This window comes from Sycon ciliatum, chromosome 9 (assembly GCF_964019385.1).
Source record: "Sycon ciliatum chromosome 9, ocSycCili1.1, whole genome shotgun sequence".
Classification (NCBI taxonomy): Eukaryota; Metazoa; Porifera; class Calcarea; order Leucosolenida; family Sycettidae; genus Sycon; species Sycon ciliatum.
The window spans coordinates 27,363,195-27,387,759 of record NC_088651.1 but is presented as its reverse complement, the minus strand read 5'-3'; the positions used below and the strand labels follow the sequence as shown (position 1 = coordinate 27,387,759).

The window sequence follows — 24,565 nt, the reverse complement described above, 5'->3', positions numbered from 1 at the left end:
GTGTTCTTGTCGTGAGGCAATCATCGGACAACTGATACTGGGATCTCTGCAGGGTACTCCGATGAGTCCGCTGCAAATGTAAATGTACATTGTATGTTCTAGGGTCTGGTTAGGACATTGAGGCTTGAGTTGAGCACTCTCTGCAGCTCGGGGATCAGCGGATTTGTAACCCTCCCCCCCCCCCCCCTCTCCACCTTACGTGTAGACTAGTCAGATCGGGAAATGCACCTGCCATGGCAACTGTACAGTACTCGTACATGCACAGGTTCGTGTACTACAGCAGTCACAAAACGAGTACGAGTAGATCTAGTACTAGTCAACACACTCTGTGTTTTTTATTTGACTGGTAATAAACGCTTCTTGTACGGGTACAAGAATCAAAATTTTCGGAAAACCATGGACTTTCGCTACCATACTTGCGAAAGTTCGACTACTTTTTCGACTCCTGCCTCCACATTTCCGAAAATAATTCCGAAATTCGGAATGCAAAAATATTGCACATGTCATGTAGATCTACAGTAGACTACACATGAACAAAACATCAAACCTAAACCAGTGCCCAAATCCTACAGTCATGTACATGTATGTGCCCGCCCATTGACCTGTGTGTGTTGACCCGTGCACCAGCCTACGCAGTTCATCAAATCCGCGGTTCCTTCCCCTGTCATTACCACTAGACCTACAGAATGAGTCTGTTATGTCAAGTAGCACGTCCTACATGTCTGTAGCCTAGTGTAAGAGTGTACATGTATGATGTAGTTACAGTGTACACGTACATGATTGTACAGTCGTGTAGCTCGCGCGGCGCTACTACTACCACTGTACCAGACTACTGTACATAACAGTACAGTGAAACCTGTCTAAGACGACCACCGCTCAAGGGACCTTCAAAACATGGTCTCTGTTACCAGGTGGTCTCCTTATCCAGGGTCTGTTGACTGGAAATACTATTTAATAGCATCTCTTGGTCCTGATTTTAGTGGTCTTCTAGGACAGGTGGTCGCTTTATCAGAGTGGTCGCCTTGACAGGTTTTGCTGTACATACATGTACATGTAATTGTAGCTCGCGCAGGAGGTGGTGCAGAAGTGCAGGACAGTCTCCAGTCGTACTACAAAAGGTACATGATTGTAGTACAGACTCGGTGAAACCTGTCTAGGCGCCCAATACAAGTAAGTTAGTTAGTTAGTTTTAGCTTGTTGTTGGTTGACAGCATGTTACACGGTGGAGGACAAACTGTGTTTGGAAACAGTGCCCCTTGGCCTTGCACACACAACACACACACAACGGTCACAACCTCCACTGGCTCCAGGACCACAGGCACAGACAGTTGGTAGAGCCCCCCGGGGTCTTCTTCTGGGGCTGTGCCAACCGTGGAGGATGTACATGTAGTTAGGGGTTAGGGGCACTATTTCCGAACATAGTCACTGTCAGTGTGTACTCCTCCGCCTTGTACATGTACATGTATTGTATGATTGTTTTCAACAAAACAAGGCTTAGGGGCCATCCGTAAATAGATATCTACATGTACATACAGCCTTTTACAGGACCTGGTCCCTCAAACTGTGGTCGCAGTGCACAGGTGGCCTCCTTATCCAGGGTCATTGGACTGATACGCGTGTAGAGCCCCTTGCTTGGTCCCATTCGTAGTGGTCGTCTGCGGCAGGCGGTGGCCTCATCAGAGTGGTCGCCTTGACAGGTGTTAGTGTACAGTACCGGTATACCATGGTCTTTTGTCAACAGTTATTTTTTAATTCATTTTTTACTAAGGCCACAGTTAGCTTCCAATCATGCCATGCAAAGCAGCGGTGCAGCATCGCAGGCATGAATCTTATGAGGGGGCTGAGGCTAGGCCGTGAAGTGAGGCCTGAGCCTGAGGGGGAGCTGTACGATGTTCGTGGAGACGAATGAGTGACATACAGTTGTTGCCAGTGATCATGGTGATGCAGGCATCTTAATCTTTGAGTGTGATCATGGTGATACAGTAGTCGTATGCTGGTCGATCGTAGACGAATAATAGTATTAATACTGAGCCGTGTTGCCATGCAGTGTATATACATGTAGTGAACAAGGCCGACGGAATCAGATAAAAATTCATAGATCTACACTGCACTGGATCAGGGCAGGGGTACTGGTAGAGTCAGTTTGTTCCGTGGCGACACGATATACATGTAGTGAACAAGGCCGACGGAATCAGATAAAAATTCATAGATCTACACTGCACTGGATCAGGGCAGGGGTAGATCTACTGGTAGAGTCAGTTTGTTCCGTGGCGACACACGCGCGCGCCTCGTCTTGCACTTCGGATTTGCAGGCGCTAGGCGTCGGATCACGGATCTACTGACTTGTGCCTGTGGTTCCCGTCAAACCGCCGCCTACTAGTACTCGGACGTCTCTTACGGGCACCTTGGGACCGGGCACTGCCCGCATCTCAGATTTGCCCGTATCTCAGGATAACTCATCCACCACGTATCATCATTTTTGAAGAAGTTTATTTGGCACATATTGCACATGTTCAGGATACAAAAAATCCACTGATAAAAAAATGTGTGGATTACACAGCTTGGCAGTGACAAATAAGCACTTGTGCATACCAACAAAGTTCAAACCTCCCAAATTCGGAGCATTTTTGCCCTAGGAACTGAAGCAGAAGGTGCCCGGTAGAGAGACGTGCCCGTATCTGAGGCGTCCGGATAAGAGACGTTTGAGTGTACTAGTAGTAGACCTACTAGACTGCATGCACTAATCTGGCTGAGCTCGTCGATTTGATCGCAAGACGCAGCCCGGGCACTACCTGTACGGCCTAGGTCCGCTAGTCTGTGTATGCGCAGTACAATGGAATCATCGCTGTCATTAATTTTTATTTCGGCATATTGCCTGTTGGCAACAGATGTTTATGGTAGTTTTATCTATTAGATCAGGAGGTGGGAATCACGTCGTCTCACATACACTCACGTACGTACATGGGCAGTATAATTATAGTAAGGGAGTAACGGCAGAGTCGAAATTTATTTTGAGCTCTGGTGCGAGCTTTCGCTGCGAGCTGGAAATCGAGTTCATGTAATAGGTGTTACTTGCCCGACGTGCAACGCTGATTAGAATTGATTTGTAGAGGGTTTCTGGAGTACGCTACAAGAAGGCTCTGGTCTCTGGTGGCAAATAATTTAGTATTCTGCGGCAGCAGCTCACTGCGCGCGTGTTACTAGTAACGGCAGGAAACCCAACAAGGAGTTTCAGTAGCTGTGCTGTACTGGACGTGTAGAGAGTCGGAGATGGAGTGGTCAGGTCGTACTCGTCGAATCCAGCGTCTGCTGCTAGCGCTGACTGTCGCTGCGCTATGCTGCTGTTCGCCAGCGTCAGGTGAGTGTTCCCATCTCGATAGGATGTACTGTTGAGTGTTGTGACGACGGTGTTGTAATAATTATTACCCCCTGCCATTGGTATCGCGCTGGGTATGTTGTCGCTAGCTGTGAACTGGCCCTATGCATCCTCGCATAGACCAGCACCTGTTGGAGATGTGTAACAGAAACAAACCGTGCTTAGCCGATCTCTTGAAGTGTATTTGAGGATGGACGTTGCGTGAGTTTGTGTAGGGAGTTCGTTGAGATTTTCGTTGTGTAAGATTTGTGGAAGCCTCGACCTAAACTGTGATGTTGTGTTACCTGCTGTGGCTCTGCATCGTATGGTATCACGTCGCTTGCTTGTTTGAAGTCTGCAAGACAAGGACCTGAATGCAGTGTCAGTGAGTTCCCCAGGATCTCTGTGAAGTAGCGTATGGCAACATGTAGGCTAGTTGTGGCAAACGACCTGCCTGCGTGCTTCGCGCTCGGCCGTGACCGGCTTCATGTAGCGCTCGGTATCTGCGTGAGTGCATAATGTGGATTAAAGTATTCAACTCCACGACTTGTTTGTACTGGATGGTGTTCGCTGATGATGTTATGACTGTGTTGCCTTGCGAGGTAACACAGAAAGTAAGTAAGTTTGTACCCACATGGTACTCATGTTTTGTGTGACTTGGAGAACAACTACGAGTAGGAGTGTGGAACGGCTGCACTGCATGTCTGAAGAATCGATCTGCAGTCTGATTAGGTGTATGTGCATGGGTTGGAAAATGTGGGAATACCTGTATGTTGAGTTCGCCTACTGTTTCGTCCGTAGAGACGAAACTAATGTCTGTCAGTCTGAGTTCGCCTACTGTTTCGTCCGTTTAGAGACGAAAATAATGAACAAGCAAGGCCAGAGTTTGTGAGGACTTAGTCTAGTTTGTTTTCAGCAATCCCTAGCTATGCCTCTCATGACATGGATGCAATCATAGCCGAATCCATCCATCAGTCAGCATCGCTGTCCCACTCGCCTATGCCTGAGATTGTTTGAACACAACATTATGCCGTGTTTGAGTGACTGCAGCCTCCACGCACACAAAGCGTCGTCGTAGACGAAACTGTCCGATTACGTTGTGATCAGCTCTTATTATAGTATCCCTCTTCAGAGTTATGAAATTGTCTCTTGTGTGTGTGTATGTGTGTGTGTGTGTTCGCCGGTTGTGTGGATTGGGCAGTTGTCTGGTGTTAGCAGTGATCTGTCTCATTCAGATCTTGTCCGCTATCGTTGCGAGAGAATCTGTGGGTGCATTTGCATATTTGCGTGTTTTTTTCTCTTGTGACGGGCGAAGACTCCACTACTAGTGAGTAGTGTACCTGTACATGGTGTGTGCGTGTGTGCGTGTGTGTGTGTGTGCGTGTGTGTGTTGTCCCACAATCGAATGGAAGTAACAGTTAGTTACGTAGTTCAGATTTTCGTAGAGCGTAGCTGTAAGTAAAATTTTGTCTCTGCTCTGCTTGGTCCGGTGTAACTTACTTGTAACTACTAAAATACATTGTACATTGTATTACTGGCTGTGTGAGCTGAGCGGACAGCGACTTTGTCACGTTCTCTGTTCTTGATCGGTGAGTGAAAGACTGTCAGCCGCGGAGGCAGCGACAGGTTAGTGACGGAGATCGCGTGCATGTCGTCTGGGAACTGACACACTGAGTAGCTCGCGGCGGACTTGATTGTCGTTGTCGCTGTTGTTGGTCCCAGAAGAGTTCTCAGGGACAGGCGCACACACACGGAGTTTGCGTGGCAGTGGGTGCACCCTTTGTTCATCCGTTTAGTTCGTGCTCGTGCAAAGACATGCTGTCCACGTGTTCGCTGTTGTTGAACAGCTAATAATAATTGCTACTGAAACTATGAAGGGACGTCAGAACGAGTGAACGCTCCAAGAAACACACCATTCTTTTTCTGCACGTCCGAGAAACTGCGAGTGGCAGTAGTACTAACTACAGCAAGATCGTGGCGACGTTGATCTACTAGCGAAGCTACTTGACTTGAGACAGTTGAGTACAATGTACTGCTAAAATGTCCAAATGAAGTCCGGATCGTGTCTCCAACATAGCGTGAACTGATCATCGTTTTCCCCTTGCGAGTTTCAGCTGCTCGCCTGGCTATCTGCCGCAGCAAACTACGTAATCGAGGGATACTCACACCTCGTTTTCAAGTAATTAGTTAGTTCACGATGTGGACTGCGTGACCCACTGACTGTGGACGACAAGAGTTCGAGATTCCTGGCCTGGAAATCGTGCACGTGCATCGTTGCCATCCTCGCCTCCTATTCCCTCTCTTTCATCCGCAGAGACCTTTCGCCTACTTACCTACGAACTCTAATCTTTGCTCTCCTTGATAGAAGTGCCTGCGGACGTGCGTGGAGAGTAGCTTGGCCAAGTGATTTTCAATCATTTTGTTTGGGAGGTGTCATGCTAGGTACTACTACTAACTTAGGTAGCGGATAAAAACAAAGGAAACGTCCGAAGGTCCAGATCTAGTTGTGAAACCGGCGGCTCTAGATCAGTTGCACTTCCAGGCAAGCGTATTTGCTTGCGTGTGCAGCGCTGGTGGAGTAGCGCGCAGCTAGCGCGGCATGGATGCTGCTTGTCTGTATCGGCTGCGGCACGTCCGGATCGTGTACTGTGCATGTGCTGGATGAGGCCGGTCACACTTCACGACTAGTAGTGTCCTCCGTGACTTATGAAAGTTTTGGTCTTGCAGCTCGAAAAGCACAAAGAGTCGAACCAAACCCGCCTGGACAACTACTAATCATCGTCATGCTTCGCGCCAATCGTTCGGTGGCCGGTTACGCAGTGAAGCCGGTAGCACCCATAGCTAGCGTCGTAGCGAGCGGGTGCTTTCCAACTCCAAGCTTGTTCCCCAGTGCCGGTGACGGGCTCAAACACTCGCTGCATGTAAAATCCCTGACGAAAACGAAATAGTTCTCTCTTGCAGCCTTGGCGTAGTCGCTGCCAAGTACAAACTTCAACCATTGTACTATCTACTTCTGACTGCATTCGGTTTGCGAAGAACTGCTACCACCCGATCTGGTCTGACACTGGAATGCGCCCGATCTCGTTTTAGCATTTTTTTCACTAGGACTTGCTCGTGCCCGCGTGTGTCTTCCAGTAAGCAGCCGTGTTTTCCCCGTGTACGCGCCTACAATGTAGTCCTTCGCTACAACGCTTCATGTAGGTCTGGGTCGTTCACAGAATAATAATTCGCGTTGACACCCATCCATTCTGCGACGATGGCATGCACGATAGGCAGTGAATCACGTTCCACTTTAGAAACATGTAGTTCAACACTCAAATGTTCTTTCACTCTGTGTTCCTCTCCTGAAGTGGCCGGCTTCACTGGCTTCATTATGGCGTCCTTGTTTTTGCGAAAAGTCGTCAATGTGATTGTCTTGGCTGCAGAGGCTAGGAGAGTCTGTGTGATCGCAATTATTATTGTATCTGTGTACGTACTTCTGACTGTCTCATTCCACTGTATTGTCGTACGATGTGAGAGAGTTGCTGAGTTCCTGGTGTCGATGTAGTACATGCACTGGAGTAGGGAATAGTGCGAGTAGACAGGGTTGTCAGGTACTAGTACTAGCACCTGCTGACATAGAGAACTTAGTTGCCATGGAGCTATGTACGGGACGGATAGCGACCATGTTCTCTTTTTGGGCCCAGTGAGTTCTATAAAACATACAGTGCACGGATGTACAAGTAGGCGGGCAACTGCAGCAGGTAGTCCAGACAAGAGCGCATCTCAACACGCAACAATAGATAATCTTTTACAAGCTGGCATCTTACCAAGTAACACGTTAGTTCCTGTGCGCAGATGCACCCTTTTGTAATGCCACCGCAGCCCGCGGGATCGGCATTTGTAATGCCACCCCAGCCTGCGGAACCGGCATTGGATGTCGTGATTAGTACGCATTCCAACACAACAAGTTTACAGTTACATAATTGTGTTATGTATTACGTAGCTGTATGTTGTGATCACTGAGGTTTGTGATTGACTTTACTTGATACTATCAAGTAAAGTCAAAACGTTCACATTGCCACCTGTTACAGAATTGGGTCCAGAACACACAACCAGTCTAGGAAGTTAGTTTTGCTTGTGTCCCGCCTGAGAGTGAGGGCCAGTGGTCACAAGGAATACTATAATAATTATTGTAGAACTTGCTATCACTTTCTTTTTAGGAACTCTGAAACTCCATTCTAGCCTTGTGATATTTTCAGTACACCCGACTCGCAACACACGAACAGTCCTTGGGCTACACCACGCACATGGGTATCCCTGATGATGCGGCCCTCCTGGGTGAAAATTTGTACAATATACTGTACGTGGTGTGGCCAAGGCCTGTTCATGTGTTGCCAGTTGGGTGTACTGAACATGTTTCTATTACTGCTGTGGAAAAGGTAGATCATAGGAATGCCACACACACAAATGCGCAGGTCTCAAGTCTCGCGGCACGACCTGATCTACTGTGCACACTGCTCCCCATAGTCAATGGAGTACTAGTATGTGGAAAGTATGTGAAATCTTCTGCATACTCCACACAGCAAGGCTTCACGTGCATCCGCCGTTGTGTTGCGTGGAGGACTAGTCGTTGGCGAGAGAATGTTTTTCAGATGGTCCCCTTGGGAGGGTGGGGAAATACAGACTGATGAATATCTAGTGGGTGGGTAGAGAATAGGCGCAGGATGGATTAGATGCGACAGTAAGAATTCCTGTGAAGTACCGTCAGAGTCTTACGTGCAAACGGTGCAATTGTTCTTTCCAGTACAGTATTTAGAAATAATTCATGGGTAGATAGGTGAGATTGATAACAGCAGAGGACCCCCGGTGTGGTGACAACCTGAACCAATGTTTGCCCGCCTGTTGCACGTCTAGTGCATGACAGTCCATACCTAATACGACTCGTGCATACTAGCACACTAAGACCTGCTTCAAGAGACCACCTGCTTTGAGAGGCCGGTTATCCCTGGGACATTGCCCCACAGCTCGATATACACATGTTACCCTCTGCCGAAAGAGCACCTGTCGATAAAGACCCGATCCTCTGTGCCAGTGGGTTTGGGCGCATCATGAGCTGTCGGTGCTAACCACTGACCTGCCTATCGTATGTCTAGTGCATGTCATCACATACGTTGCAGTTTGCACATAATTATAGTATAAGACCTGTGTTATGTGACCACCTGCTTTGAAAGACCAGACACGTTGGGTAACACCTGATATGCTGACCTCTTTTGAAAGACTATCTCTCCACTCACATACCAGTACACCGGTTTTCCATGGCCATGTGTGGTTGCTAAATGCACGTCTTGCTACACGCAATGTGCGAGGTTTAGCAGTACAGAGAACAATGTTGCCTTGGTTACATTGTTGTGTGTAGCTTCACAGACACTTGTTCAAATCCTGTCATGGGCAGAGCTCAGTACACAAGAGGTACACAAAGGAAAGAAAAGGCATTTTTGTTCCACATACCTGATGAGGGTGATGTTGCGGAAACGTTGTAATAATTGATTGATAAACGAGTTCGATATTGTTAAACAACCAATCAACACACAACAGGAAAAGTAACAGTTAGTTTGATATGGCTTGAACTGTGTCCTATGGGTAGTTTTATATTGATGGACTGTGAACGGGGTCAACATGTATTTGATGGGCCACGCATGCATATGAGAATAGAGTGGAACACTGTAGTCTGACGAAGTGTTGCTGCCGTGGGGGCATAGTGACATGTGTTTGGGTGTGACTACGCGCTTTGTGTGTATGCCGATAATGACCTATGGCTGTTGTCTGACTGTTTACCGTTCCCTCAGTACAATGCAAGGTGATGTTGCTAGTGTTAAATACATGAGAGGTTCATTGTGTGTGTGTGTGTGTGTGTGTGTGTGTGTGTGTGTGTGTGTGTGTGTGTGTGTGTGTGTGTGTGTGTGTGTGTTGAGTGTAAAATCCTGCTTCCAGACAGGGGCGAACTCTGATAGCCATTGCGAAGTAGTGCTGGCTCTGCATTGCTGTATATTGCAGTTGTCACTCCAAGGTAACAGACGGAAGCCAGGGCATTGTGGTATCAGACACACACCGCTTGATGTGCGGTTAGCTTCCACGCTCAGCTGCATGTAAAAAACATGGCAAGTGTGAGTTGCCGTGACCTTGAAAACTGAGAAAAGCCGTGCCTGTATCTTCTCCGCACATGTTCTTGGGTGGTATTCAGGAGGAGTTTAAGGACATACACAGTTTAGGGTCAATTAAGTCCCCCACTACCACTTAACCCTTGTGGCTGCCCGATACACGCAACTTGCAACCACCACCGCCAACACAACAATCAGTTGCCATGGTAAGCTCAGCAGGGACTGCGCTGCAGTGTTCGTTGTCTGCAGCTGTTAAGCTGTGGATAATTGCCAAAAGTGTATTGATACCGATAACTGGGGGGGGGGGGGGGGGGCGGTGGTGTTTCATTTCGTGACCAAAGTCCAGCACAGTAGACCTGAACATGACCCGCCAAGATGGCGGTGAAAGAGGTTATCACAGATCTAGTACTGTATCAGTACAAATTTAGTTCACGAAATCTTTCGTTAGATCACTCCACCAGCAGGCTTGTTACGTACTAAATTTCGTTTTTGGTCGAGGTCTGCCCCCCCCCAACGTTCAGAAAAAAAAACTTTCGTTTGGTACAAACTTTAGTTATTTTGTGCCCCTAACAAACATAGCGAAAGTTAATTGCAAACGAAAATTTGTACCTCTACAGTAGTAGAGTAGTGCATTGTATTGTGCAGTTGTTGATAGAACATATTACATGTCACTGGGTCTGTGTACTGTACATGCTAAGCTCACCTATGAATATTCCAGTGATTGGTAGTACAGTGAAACCTGTGTAGGACGACCGCTCAAGGGACCTTCGAAACGTGGTCTCTGTTACCAGGTGGTCTCCTTATCCAGGTTCAACTGACTGGAAATGGCATGCCTTGGTCCTGGTTCCAGTGGTCTTTTAGGACAGGTGGTCGCCTTATCCGAGTGGACGCCTTGACAGGTTTTACTGTATTTCGAAGTGAATGTGGATCGTCACGCATTGTAGATCAATCTGTAACACGCATCACGCTGACTTGTGTTGCACAGTAACTGATAGCATGAACAATAGAAACAGTTTCCGCACCAGACAGCAGTTACTGAATACCTGATGAACTATTAAAGAAATCTTCCATTGTTCCATTGTTGTTGGCAAGGGGTTCGTACAGGGAATGGTTCACTGCGGAGTGGTTTTGTATCGTAGGACCATGCAGTGCGGTCATGTTTGCTTTAACTCCAGCAGCAGTCAATCACACTACGCACTGTGGTCCTTGCACAGCACCCACATAGCTAACATATGCAACACATCTAGCAGAGGATTTTTCCAGATTTTTGCATTGTGTCGTTCAGCATAACGCCAGTACTCAGCTGTGAGTGCCTTCAATGAGCTTGAATACTCTATGGAGTTTGCAACGAGTCATTGCTCTGGTTGATAGTCAATCCTGGGTGTCTGTTGTTAAGAGCGGGGCAGTTGTCATTACAATCCATTACAAGTCTTCCCTGTAGGTGCATATACCAGTGAATAAACCCCAGTCCGTGGTGTCAATGACCAGTCTGTTCTTTCTATTTCAGGGACTGCTTGTGATGGATGAGAGGCATTGTGTTGTTGTGCATAGCAAGAGTTGGACGGAATTGCATGGTCATCTGATTGCGATCAATGTTCAGTATGCAACATGCAGCGATACCTCATTCTCTACAGTTTGCTTGAATGGTGTTGAGCAACACAGAACACATCAATGAACATAGTGATGCAAAGGCCCTCAGAGTCATATGTCCCCCCCCCCCCCCTCCCCACCCACCCCGATGTATCTGTTACTTGGCATAGCATCTAAACTACATGCATGTGGATGCTACTCCCTTCATTTGTATGTCGATTATCACATTGTTACGTAGCAGTAACAATCAAGGATAACAACGTGCAACAGGATAAGGACAACAGATAAAAAGCGCTGTATTGCTAAATGCATTCCCTGGGTATCTTTTTGTTCCGCCAGGGGTAGTGTCCTGGCCAGGCAATGTGAGTGTGGTGGTGCTAGCATGCAGTGTGATGGGGGTGATGCTAGCATGCAATGTGAGTGTGGTGATGCTAGCGTGCAGGAAGGATAGAGACAGGAAGACACCGGTGACACTGCTCTGCAATTCACGGTAACCAGGTAGACCTGTCAGTATGTACACAAATAGGCTAATGAAGTCTTGTGGCAGTTCTGTGCACGGTGGTGTGATTCTATTGAATAAAACAGCAGCAGTTTATTGTCTCTATTCAGTTGGATAGTGGTTATAATTGAGCTTTATTAGTCCGCAACCTCCATTCACATCAGTTTGATTTTCAAGAGCCAAACGTTTCCATTGATGTGAAAACACAACAATACGACAGATCTTTAAAACAGCTCCCTCATAGTGTTGTGAACGTAAGTTACCTGCGTACACGCCAGCTGGGCATGATCCAGCACGGAAAGCATCTTACATTGGTGAAATGAGGTTCAACCCGTTGATTGTGGTGATTCTGGCCACCAGGATCTGGTATTGTTATGTCTAGGCAGAGAGGAGGCGAGTTGAACATGCTAAATCAAGTACTAATTGACTTGTGAAGTTCAATCGATACGCTCTCACTCATTCTAGGAATTAGAACATTCTTAGTTTTCTCCACTTGAAAAGTGTTCTTCTAGTAAAAAACAACACGCTATCTGGTGCCAGACAACAGTCACGTCCTTAGAACAACTGCATAGTGACCATTATGAGTTCTGAGCTTGAGGAGCATGCCCACTACCTGTCAGTACTGTTGCCCAGACACGCTGCTCTCCGTGGTGTCCAGTCACTTGCCAGTGAACACTATCGTCAGAATTGCCTGTTGTCAATAATGTATCTGTGAGCTGGTAGCTGTATTGTTCTGGTGTGGTACAATGGGGATGGCTGGTTCTCCCCTCCCCCCCCCCCCCCTCCCCCAAATCCCCCCCCCCCCCCCACTCTCCCAGTGATAGTTTTAGAGCTATGGAGTATGGTGGATCATCTCCCCCCCCCCCCCCCCCCTCTCTCCCCGTGGACTTGCTTCCTTGTCTGTACACGTATTGTTATGTGTGTTGTGTAAGTACTTGTGTTGTTGTCAGATGCGGTGTGCTTGCTCGCGTGGCATCATAGTATGCGTAAGCGTCGCGGGTATCACATTTCAGTGCTTCAAACTCTGTTGTGTTCCTGCATAGTTGAGCGGATTGAGCTGCAACCTTATGTGCATAGTGTTGGTCCACACTAGTCCAAGCACTAGGCTGCGTTTACAGCAGTAAATACTGCGAGTGTTCATCTAGCAGCAAATACTGCGAGTGTTCATCTAGTTGTAAATACTGCGAGTGTTTATCTAGCTGTAAATATTGCGAGTGTTCATCTAGCTGTAAATATTGCCAGTGTTCATCTAGCTGTAAATACTGCCAGTGTTCATCTAGCTGTAAATACTGCCAGTGTTCATCTAGCTGTAAATATTGCCAGTGTTCAGCTAGCTGTAAATATTGCCAGTGTTCATCTAGCTGTAAATATTGCCAGTGTTCATCTAGCTGTAAATATTGCGAGTGTTCATCTCGCAGTAAATATTGCCAGTGTTCATCTAGCTGTAAATACTGCCAGCGTTCATCTAGCTGTAAATATTGCGAGTGTTCATCTAGCAGTAAATATTGCCAGTGTTCATCTAGCTGTAAATATTGCCAGTGTTCATCTAGCAGTAAATATTGCCAGTGTTCATCTAGCTGTAAATATTGCCAGTGTTCATCTAGCTGTAAATATTGCCAGTGTTCATCTAGCTGTAAATATTGCCAGTGTTCATCTAGCAGTAAATATTGCCAGTGTTCATCTAGCTGTAAATACTGCCAGTGTTCATCTAGCTGTAAATATTGCCAGTGTTCATCTAGCAGTAAATATTGCGAGTGTTCATCTAGCAGTAAATATTGCCAGTGTTCATCTAGCTGTAAATACTGCCAGTGTTCATCTAGCTGTAAATACTGCCAGTGTTCATCTAGCTGTAAATATTGCCAGTGTTCATCTAGCTGTAAATACTGCCAGTGTTCATCTAGCAGTAAATATTGCCAGTGTTCATCTAGCTGTAAATATTGCCAGTGTTCATCTAGCTGTAAATATTGCCAGTGTTCATCTAGCTGTAAATATTGCCAGTGTTCATCTAGCAGTAAATATTGCCAGTGTTCATCTAGCAGTAAATATTGCCAGTGTTCATCTAGCAGTAAATATTGCCAGTGTTCATCTAGCAGTAAATATTGCCAGTGTTCATCTAGCAGTAAATATTGCCAGTGTTCATCTAGCAGTAAATATTGCCAGTGTTCATCTAGCAGTAAATATTGCCAGTGTTCATCTCGCAGTAAATATTGCCAGTGTTCATCTAGCTGTAAATACTGCCAGCGTTCATCTAGCTGTAAATATTGCGAGTGTTCATCTAGCAGTAAATATTGCCAGTGTTCATCTAGCTGTAAATATTGCCAGTGTTCATCTAGCAGTAAATATTGCCAGTGTTCATCTAGCTGTAAATATTGCCAGTGTTCATCTAGCTGTAAATATTGCCAGTGTTCATCTAGCTGTAAATATTGCCAGTGTTCATCTAGCAGTAAATATTGCCAGTGTTCATCTAGCTGTAAATACTGCCAGTGTTCATCTAGCTGTAAATATTGCCAGTGTTCATCTAGCAGTAAATATTGCCAGTGTTCATCTAGCAGTAAATATTGCCAGTGTTCATCTAGCTGTAAATACTGCCAGTGTTCATCTAGCTGTAAATACTGCCAGTGTTCATCTAGCTGTAAATATTGCCAGTGTTCATCTAGCTGTAAATACTGCCAGTGTTCATCTAGCAGTAAATATTGCCAGTGTTCATCTAGCTGTAAATATTGCCAGTGTTCATCTAGCTGTAAATATTGCCAGTGTTCATCTAGCTGTAAATATTGCCAGTGTTCATCTAGCTGTAAATATTGCCAGTGTTCATCTAGCTGTAAATATTGCCAGTGTTCATCTAGCTGTAAATACTGCCAGTGTTCATCTAGCTGTAAATACTGCCAGTGTTCATCTAGCTGTAAGTATTGCCAGTGTTCATCTAGCTGTAAATACTGCCAGTGTTCATCTAGCTGTAAGTATTGCCAGTGTTCATCTAGCTGTAAATACTGCCAGTGTTCATCTAGCTGTAAGTATTGCCAGTGTTCATCTAGCTGTAAATATTGCGAGTGTTCATCTAGCAGTAAATACTGCCAGTGTTCATCTAGCTGTAAATATTGCCAGTGTTCATCTAGCTGTAAATACTGCCAGTGTTCATCTAGCAGTAAATATTGCCAGTGTTCATCTAGCTGTAAATATTGCCAGTGTTCATCTAGCTGTAAATATTGCCAGTGTTCATCTAGCTGTAAATATTGCCAGTGTTCATCTAGCAGTAAATATTGCCAGTGTTCATCTAGCAGTAAATATTGCCAGTGTTCATCTAGCAGTAAATATTGCCAGTGTTCATCTAGCAGTAAATACTGCCAGTGTTCATCTAGCTGTAGCACACGGATAGTATGATACATGTATTCTCTTTGAAGTCAGCAGTCAGTCACCTGTTCAAGTGTGCTGGATGGCATTGACCCCCTCCCCCCCCCCCCCCTCCCCCGTACTGATGTGTGGTGGCATGAGATATTTCACTGTAGTTGTTCAATTCGTTGCTTCAGGCTTCAGGGGGGGAGTGGTGATGGCAGTGGATACTCTGGAGTTATGAGTGCTTACCGTCAACTGTCAGTTAAACCAACACCTCCTGGGCTGTTTCCTTTGGGCACCATTTCCCTACATACCAGGGCCTGGGGAGTGTCAGTTTTGTTGTCGGATATTGCCTCCGAACCTGATACCTTCCTGGTTTCCAAGTAACAAATTGTTCAACCGCATGCTAAACAAGACACAGACTTACAATTGCGCCTACCATTCTCATACCAAAGCGATGAATACCGGATTCCAGTAAACTAAAATGTCAGGTAAAAAAGAGTAAATTGTCGTGTAGTTTCCCGAAGGGAGCTCACGACGGCCGCTAACACCCGGTAAACCCTAGATAGTAGAAATGCCCGGTACAGGTTTGTAATATTCTGAACGGACATGTATCCGTCAGGGGTGTTTGTGTGTGAATGCAATTGCCTCATTGGCTGCGAAGGAAAGCTGCCAACTTTCCCAGCGACCAGTTCGTAATAGCTGTACATGATACAATTATGATAATAAGGATTTATTGTCGCTGCATCTGCCACCCTGCTATACTCAGGCATGGTGATGGCCCGAGGAAAACATCTCCAAAGCTGGTTGTGTTTCTCACACAATTGTATAGCCGGTGGTTGTGTTGGTCACTGGAAAAGTGAGCAGCTTTCCTTGGCAGCCAATAAGGTAATTGCACTCACAGTACACAAACACCCCTGAAGGATACAAGTGGAATGCATACTTAGGGAGGTCCAGTAGTTGAAGGCAATACTTCCAGTGCTTGAAGGCAGCAACAAGCAGTCAAGCTGTCACAATTCACATCACCATAAATCATAGCGTGAGTTAAAGCGGACATGCTGCCCCCCCCCCCCCCCCCCCCCTCTCTCTACTATCTCACTAGCTAGCAAAACTGCATGGTTTGGTGTGTCATAACCTACCCCTACTAGTACAGTGCTCTGTCATCAACAGTCACTTGATAGCTGCCTGAAGTAATTAATTTCACTGGCACACATCACTGGATGTAATTAGACTGGTGATTATCCTGAAGTGGACATTTCCTGTGAAGAAGAGCAGCCTTGCGTTAGCTATGCATGCAGAATGTGCGTTCAGCATGTTCATGCAGGATGTGCAGTCATCACCTGTGCGTGCAGGCACCAATATCCTGTTAGGTCAGTAAAGCCTGTGTTCGTGTGTGGATCCTGTACCAAGCGGACTCCTGTGTTGATCAGTACAAATTGACTGGCACCAAAGCGCTGTGGATGGAACGTGCATCCCTGGATCAAGCCGGATCCTGTGTGTTTTGTTTCCCAGGACAGTTTCCACTGCACGTAGGGTGTCAGGTTAGAGCAGGTTTCACTCTAGTAGTAGTGCAGCCATGTACATTGTACTGATGTGGATATACAGTCATGTGAATGTACTGATGATGTAGATGTAAATGATTGTGTTCTGTATCTGTTGTGAGGTTCCAAAAGAGGCAGGTGTCATGTAGCAATAAGTCGATACCAAGTAACGTTATTGAATATTAACGTAATTGAATTAATTGTCCTGTCGAGCATTAACTTGAGCATAAGGCATTGCCCAGGGTCAGGTTTACCAGAGGAATGAGAGAATTGGTATGGACATGATACCATGAGTTACAATCCTACATTACATCCTACCTAATCTTCATAGGTATTTTGTAACCCCCCCCCCCCCTCCCCCCCCCCAACACCCCGCCCCGAAAGGTCCACCAAGTTTCCCTATCCACTGTGTGGACTAGTTAATTATGTTGTAGTTTGTAGTCTGTGGATTTAAATTAAAGAAGCACCTATTGCTCTGGGTAAGCACGTTTGGCACTTTGCTGTTCATGTAATAATCATGTCCTGTTTGTATGGATCCTGTAGGTACATGTCTGTTCCATGGACCATGGCTGCTGCATGCTTGCATGCATATGATAAAAGCAGTGAAAAATGTATGAATCATTGAATCTTGACTAGGGAAAGGAAAGACACAAAATTGACCGTCACCACCAGGACTCAACCAGGGACCCTCTGAATCATTGAATTATTGAATCATTGAATCATTGAATCACGTACTGGTACATGATACTGGTCTGTGGGTTTTTCCAGTGTGGCATGACTCTGACTTCTCACTTGCTCTGAGAGCAGGGCTGCTTAAGTGGACACAAGGCCAATAATCCTGTATAGCTAATTGCGTTTCAAGTGGCACTTGGCCCAACTTGGTGTCTCATAGTAACATCTGTTTATCAGCTGAACATTTAGTGTGCATTTAGGCAAGTTCATTGTCTGTTGTATGTTGAGCTGAAATTCCTAAATTTCAGATGTATGCCCCTTGTGTGTAAGTGCTTTCAACATTTAGTGTAATCCAAAGTGTCCCTCGTGGCCCAGTAGCACATTGGGAGTTACCCACACTGGCCTAGAGCTTGATTTGCTTGTGAAGTGTGCCGTGGAGGCGGGGTGCTGTGTTGTTTTGTGCTGTGAGGTGCTCAGTCACGTGACCGGGAAAATACTTTATACTTCTAAGCATGGCAGGAAGCTGCGAATGCAGAACGTACGGAATCGGGTGTGATATTTGTGTATATGGCGTAGTAGCATTTACAGTGAAACCTTTCTAGACGACCGCTCAAGCTCAAGGGACATTCAAAACATGGTCTCCATTACCAGATGGCCTCCTAATACAGGGTCAATTGACTGTAACTAGCATCCCTTGATCCTGGTCCCAGTGGTCTTCTGGGACAGGTGATCGCCTTATCCGAGTGGTCGCCTTGACAGGTTTTACTGTAATGTGTGATGGACTGGTTGACTAGTGTAGTGTAGTACATGTACTGGCATGATGTTCAACCATACACATGACTGTATCATCAGCTGACACTACTGTGCTGCTGTGCTACATGTTGCAATGTACAGTAGCACATGCAACTAAAGACCACCGTGACTAGCGGCCAGCCTGCTACTACAGACCACCGTGACTAGCGGCCAGCCTGCTACTACAGACCACTTCGCCAGGCACGGACGGTCTCGGATTCATAGAATTATTATGGTGGTGCAGTGCAAACCTCTAACTAAAGACCACCTGCCACAAAAGACCGCTTTCTCTGGCCCCCAAGGGGTGGTCGTTAGTCACAGGTTTGACTGTAGTGATACAGCCTCTTGTATGGGCAACATGAATTGCACGTATCACCAAACAAATTCAGTAAACTACTTCGAAGTATAAAAAACAATTCAAAACTAGTAAATCAATTGGAACACAAAATAGAAAAAGGAAAATCAATTGGAACACAAATTAAAAAAGGATAATAAATTGGAACACAAAATGTAGGAATGTAGTACCTGCGGAGTCTTCAGTCTCCCCTACCTTTGTCAGTATTAGTCCTAAACTAGCGAACCTGCCAGGTTTTTCCCTTGACATCAAGTCCTCTGTCTGTACCGTAATGCCGATTGATCTTGGAGTATTATTCAACCGTACCACTGTTGATGGGAGCAGGCATTGTAAGAGCCAATGTGAACTGTAACAATGGGACCAGAGCCACTAACTCATGTTATACAAAATGGCAATGTGTGACACTCACAGAATTGCTCATTAGCAGGACCAATCAAAAACTGCTCCCGCTCTCCGCCTGTAAAGATATTATTTCTGATAGTCCTCATTTAAAAGCAACAACATGCCAGCATTGTTCTTACAAGGATAGCAATCAGGACTTAGTGTGATTGAGACCCGTCCTTGATTGTGCTGTAAGTACAGTGTTACCTCATTTGGCAAGTGAACTCCTAGTGTATGGACAGCTACAGGATATACTGATCTGCAGTCTACCCGGTTAATAGCAATCCGTGATTGGCCATGAGAAAACCAAGCATGGCAGCTTTTCCTGAGTTGTGGCTATTCCCCAAGGTTGAACATTTGCAGTCCCATGATTGCTAGCTCTGAATTTATAGTGTCCTTGTTCGCAAGTTAGTTGTCCTTAGCTAGCTGTCATGTGTGCAGAGTATTGTATTTGAATTGTACTTGCATTGTGCACTGTAAAATTGAGGAAAAACACACAATGGAAACGAGTTATGAAGCAACTACAGTATCCATGACTGTAACAGGAGAATGAGCTGTCAGAAAGTGCAATATCAATGGTGTTGTCTCCCATGAAAAAAAGCTTGAAAGCTCTCCGGTGGCTCCATTCGTTTTTATGGTGGTAATGTGTGTCTGGTGATAGTCCCATTGCGGGTGGTTGTTGAGACTGTTGACAGATCCAAGGTCAGCTGTGATCATCTAACAGGCTGCTGATTGAGAGCTCTTGTTTGGCACACTCCCTCCGTTATGGTGTTGCATGCTCCGGCTGTGGCAATTCTGGTATCATGTCCACTTGCATAATTATAGTACTGTAGGTTGCCGGAGAAGGGCCGGTGGGGGGGGGGGGGGGGCAGCGTCCTAGCCTAGACCGTTCTTATTTTCATGTATTACAGTCGATGCAGAGTTTGGTCACCGTGTATACTTTGGTATGCTGTGCTTGGTGAAATTCTAGCCTTGTCGCTCTCTGGCACTCCGTTCTTACTAGGGTTAAGGATAGTACTGTACTGGGATATGCCGAGCAATTCCCAATTTCATGTTCTTCTCATTTGCATGTCCACAAGCTGCAGTCCATTGCCCAGGGAGCCCTATTACTTGGCGTTGGCATTGTCCACTTTGAGTGAGCATGCCAATTGAAGGATTTTTTCCTGGCTCCGGGCATGCCTCCATCTTTGAACACTGATGAGTCTGAAAGCAATATCAGACAAACATAGCAATCAGATAGGAATGAGCGCCCGCATACAGTGACAGCATCTCTTATCAGTACTCTTGTGTTCTCCAATGGGTTTATGTACTGTGCTGTACCCATACTAGCTCAAACTTCAGTGTTTGCATAACACTAGACCTGTACTTGGCTGGATATGCAGTTTTCGGCATACATGCCCGTGCAAAATGTGCTGTACTGAACCGTTCGTGTACTAAAGATGCAAATTTTGCACCAGTCCTATGGTGTATGTATGTAAAGCACCTGTCATCCTTTGACCCTATTGCCCATCAATCCGATCTAAGACAGTACGGGACTGTTTCTGTCAGTGGTCTGTCAATCAAGTATGCAATCCATAGGGGTAAACCCATAATATCATGTCTGGTGTGGTAATCTATTATCTTTGACCTTGGATTGGATACAAAATTATTCTTGGAACGTCTGTCCCAGTTCGGTTTGGAGTGATATTTGTGATCATCCAATCCTAACATAATTATTATTGTAACTCTTTGTCAGTACAGAAAAACCTGGTGTAAGCGACCTCTGGGTTTAGCGGCCACCTGCTCTTAACGGTCGTTTTTCCATGCACCGACAGTTCTATACAGACACTGTGGACCTGGTTCTAAAGACCACCTGGCTTTAAACCGACCGCTTTTGCTTGCACCGTGGGGTGGTGGCTTAAATCAGGTTTTACTGTATGGGCATTTAAGTTTTGATCATAGTAGTATAAGTCGCTTTTGTGTGTGTGTGTGTGTGGGGGGGGGGGGGGGGGGGGGAGGATTCCTGGTGTTCAAAGTGCGGCTGATACCCGGGAAGATACGGTAATCTATATCGTTTCTCAGTATTCGTATGCTGCTAGGTTTTTGCCAAAAATAGCTGACAGTGCCATTGCATGTTTGACTTTTCTGGCCTGATCCTCTGCAGCATCTCAAGCATTTGGCTTAGGCAGTGTACAAGCATCGCTAGGGATCAACGTATTTGACATCACTCAATGTCCAACGTCAGGTAAGGTAGACCTGATCTGCATGTTGTCCGTGTAGAGCAAAGAGAATATCCTGATTACCATGTATCAGCCATGCGGTATGCTTAGCATTGCTCCACAACTCACTGTCCACCCACGTAGCCATTTTCCGTGTGCAAAACGTGATAAAAGTGTGGGAAATGTTATTGATTTTTCGTTGAAAAAATTGAAAAAAAAACTGGAGAAACTTCAATCTTCATTAGTTTGGAGTGGAAAGCTGCCAATGGCATTTTTCCACTTTTCCTAATCAACTGCAGCATGTGCAGTGGAAAAAGTACACGTCCTTTCTTGCTTTGGTGCACGTCATATGCATGTTTCCTGGATTTGCACCTGCCTTATAGGAATGGAAATCTTGAACGTCCTCCACTGAGTCTGCTATGTACTAAGCTCTGTCTCTGATATTGAGCACTCTCTGCAGCTCTGGGATAAACGGATTTGGTATGAAGATCTAGGTAATCACCTTCACAATACAGTGCTCTGTGATTTTTCGCCCCCATCTGTTAGGTCTAGTCTGCGACGTACTACCCACTCCGGCACATGCCTCGGTCAAGCTCAGCGGCGACGGCGATGGAAGGGTTGCCATGACGATCACGTGCGCGCCCGGCCTGCACGTGGTGGGCAGTGCGCACATGGTGTGTCATCCCCACGGCAACGGAAGGCCGGGCGGTGTATGGCGTATCGATGCCAGCAACACCAGCAGGCTGGCCACGACTCCTGTTTGCGCTGGTGAGTCTTTTATAGAATTCTCTGTGCTGCCTATTTTATTACCGTATTTCCGGAGTGCCTATTCTGCAGTTGCACCCGTGTGTTCACCTCATTGGCCTCGCTTGTTGCTTCTTTCTTTTGTTCATTTGGCTTATGCAAAGACTAGCTAAGCTTGCTAGGTGATGTCAGCGCGAAAAGCTTAACATTATAAATAATAATAATTTCCGGAGTATGACAAGTTAAATCGCACTAGGGTATAAACCACACCCGGACTTTGCATTTACGCCAGGAACAAGAGAGTAGGCTGGCAACGACGCCTGTATTGCCAAAGTGAGTCCTGTGCACGAGTATAGCACTAGATGTGGGTTGCCATGACAGCACAGCTAATTTTATTGACAGCCCTAGAAATAGCTGTGCTGCCTAATTTAGGATTGTACGGTGTGATTTAAAACCTGGTAGTGACTGTGGCTATTGGCTAATCATTTTTCTCGCAGACAAATATTCAATAACGTACTCAGTTTGCCTTCCAGCGGATGCGAACTCCACCCCGAACCTGCTGAGTGCGATCTGAGTGCACTAAGGTTCTCACACCGTACAAACCTGTTGCACGATGCCATATGATTTTCTTTCCCTTGGCTGTAAAATCAAGGTGAGGGCGCTTTCGCGAGACGGGGCGCTCTCGCTGCACTTTACGGTTCATGCAAAGTTATTCCTGCAAATTCACTCGTTATCTTGTACTGAATTCTGGCTCTCTTGTAGAATGTCCATCCAGCGAGTTCTCCCCGTCCCCGACACGGTCTTGCTATAAACTCGCACAGACCCGGCGAGGTCAGTATGTCACCTACAAGTTGGCTATGCAGCTGTGCAGCGAGGCTGGCGGAGCGCTGGTTGCCATTGACGACGAGGCGGAGCAGCAGGCCATCGGCAACCTCGTGGAGCAGACACGGCGCATCAGATCGCGCATACGTGACATCATCATTGGCCTTGTTGACCGAGGTGAGTAGAACCTAACCGAGTCGTGGCCAAAGAACTGGACCCACAAGTCAAAAGCAGCACTGCATTTCAGCTGCAATTACACCATACATGGTCAACGAGCCCGTCCAACGACTGCAGGAACCGCATAAACCCAAACAACTGCAGTGTATAGTGTTTGCACCGTATTCCGTATACATTTCAGTTTCGCTTTTTTTTTTGTATGATGGCTTGCCACATGTGATCACACTGGATATACGAAAACATGATGGTAACCGTCTTAGACCGTCCCACTATGCCTGCCACTGCTTTAGGAGCTGCATATGTGCCTTGATCCTTGAAGGACGGTGGCGTTCCTACAGGTGCGGAAAACTCGACATCCAGCCGAGTTTCATGTGAACTGTAATTTTTATAAAAAAAATGTTTATGGTGACCGTGTTGCATCTGTGCTACTGGGTGCTCATGTGCAGGTGGCAGTGACTATCGCTGGATACACCATCCGGCCGAGAAACCCGCCTACACGAACTGGGAGAGAGATCACCCGAAGACCGGTCTGAAAGCTGTCGTAATGGAGTCCGAAGGAGCCGAGTGGATCTCCGTCAATGACTCCTTCATCTACGGTGACTATCTCTGTGAACAGAAAGCAAGTGAGTGAACTGGGAGACTTCTGGCTGTGCTGGTTTTCCTTTCGGGACTTTCAATTGTTCACGATTCTCTGTTCGCCGACCCAGGGCGTTTGTGTGTGTGTGTGTGTGTGCGTGCGTCGTGCGTGCACGCTAACCGGTGTGGGTGAGGAGGGCTGTTGCAGCAATAATCCTGGTCGACACAACTTGTGATCCAGCAGGGTTACTGGGCACGCGTTGACTGTTGTACGGTTGTGCTCTGTTTGTGCGTGCATGTGCACACATGTGTGTATGTGTCTGTGGATGTGCGCGCATGCGTATGTGTCTGTGTACGTGTGTGTATGTGTGCACTGCAGTTATTCGTTGCGACGATCCATCTCCCGTTGCCAATGGCCAGCTGGTGTACACGACCCGCTCTCACCCGTATCGTGTCAACTACGCCTGTGACCCTGGCCATACGCTGATAGGACCCAGGGTGTTTCAATGCGGTGCTAGTGGACAGTGGACCAGTGCCGATGGCAAGAACAAACTTCCTGTTTGTCAGCGTAAGTCACTACTTATCACTTCGTCCTCTAATACACCCCATCACCCCTAACACCCTATCCACTACCTCGTACTGTTCTCACTCAAACTTGCATTCCTTTCCCCCCTGTCTTGCGCACAGCTGTGACATGCCCGACCCCGCACCACCTCAACAGAATCGGTATCGTGTCGCGCCACGACGAGACAGTGACGGCGTTTCCGTACGGCTCTGTCATCGAGTACAGCTGCGCCACCGGCTACAAGCTCAAACACACGCACGCCAACCGCACCAACATCGTGACCAAGTCCAACGGCTACCGATTTGCCAGCATTGAGTGCCAGGCGAACGGACAATGGTCGGATCATTATCGCCATCACATACTCAAATGTGAAAGTAAGTACAGAGTCTTTTTGCTGCTTCCTACACGGTTGTAGCACAGTATACTCAGAACGAGGTTCCCTTAAGCCAGCGTAAAGGGATCAACACCATGACGTGGAGCACTACTACACACAAACGGCACAACGGAGGTTTACATGGTGCGTCGCAACTCTGAATTTCTTGTACAAGGCAATCATCAGGCGACTTGGAAGTCTGAATTGCGACAATTCTCTGTAAGCCTCCTTTGTGCCTGTTGTGGGGTAGTATACTCATAGTTGTAGCTAGATGCACTGATGAAGGGCGACCAGCAATGCAGTTACAGGTTAATTAGTTATATTCGGTGTAGCCAAGAGTAATGGAGTGTTAATAATGGAGGCATGTTACGGTGTAGTATGTGTCATGTCTTCATGTTCCTTACAAATACTGAGCTATATATCATTGTTAGCAGCAATTGTTGATAATTAGT

The 24,565-nt window shown here is 46.4% G+C and overlaps 1 protein-coding gene across 1 annotated transcript in view; it reads left to right on the top strand.

The window, feature by feature from the left end:
• Positions 1–3,260: 3,260 nt before the first annotated feature.
• The window catches only part of LOC135824831 (cadherin EGF LAG seven-pass G-type receptor 2-like), a gene marked incomplete at its 5' end in the record, with an annotated part of 34,192 nt that continues 12,887 nt past the window's right edge, over positions 3,261–24,565 (top strand). The window contains 7 exon segments of the mRNA XM_065337546.1: positions 3,261–3,358; positions 20,802–20,882; positions 21,403–21,624; positions 22,363–22,599; positions 23,046–23,222; positions 23,555–23,743; positions 23,863–24,114. Of these exon segments, the coding sequence (XP_065193618.1) occupies positions 3,271–3,358; positions 20,802–20,882; positions 21,403–21,624; positions 22,363–22,599; positions 23,046–23,222; positions 23,555–23,743; positions 23,863–24,114 (1,246 nt within the window).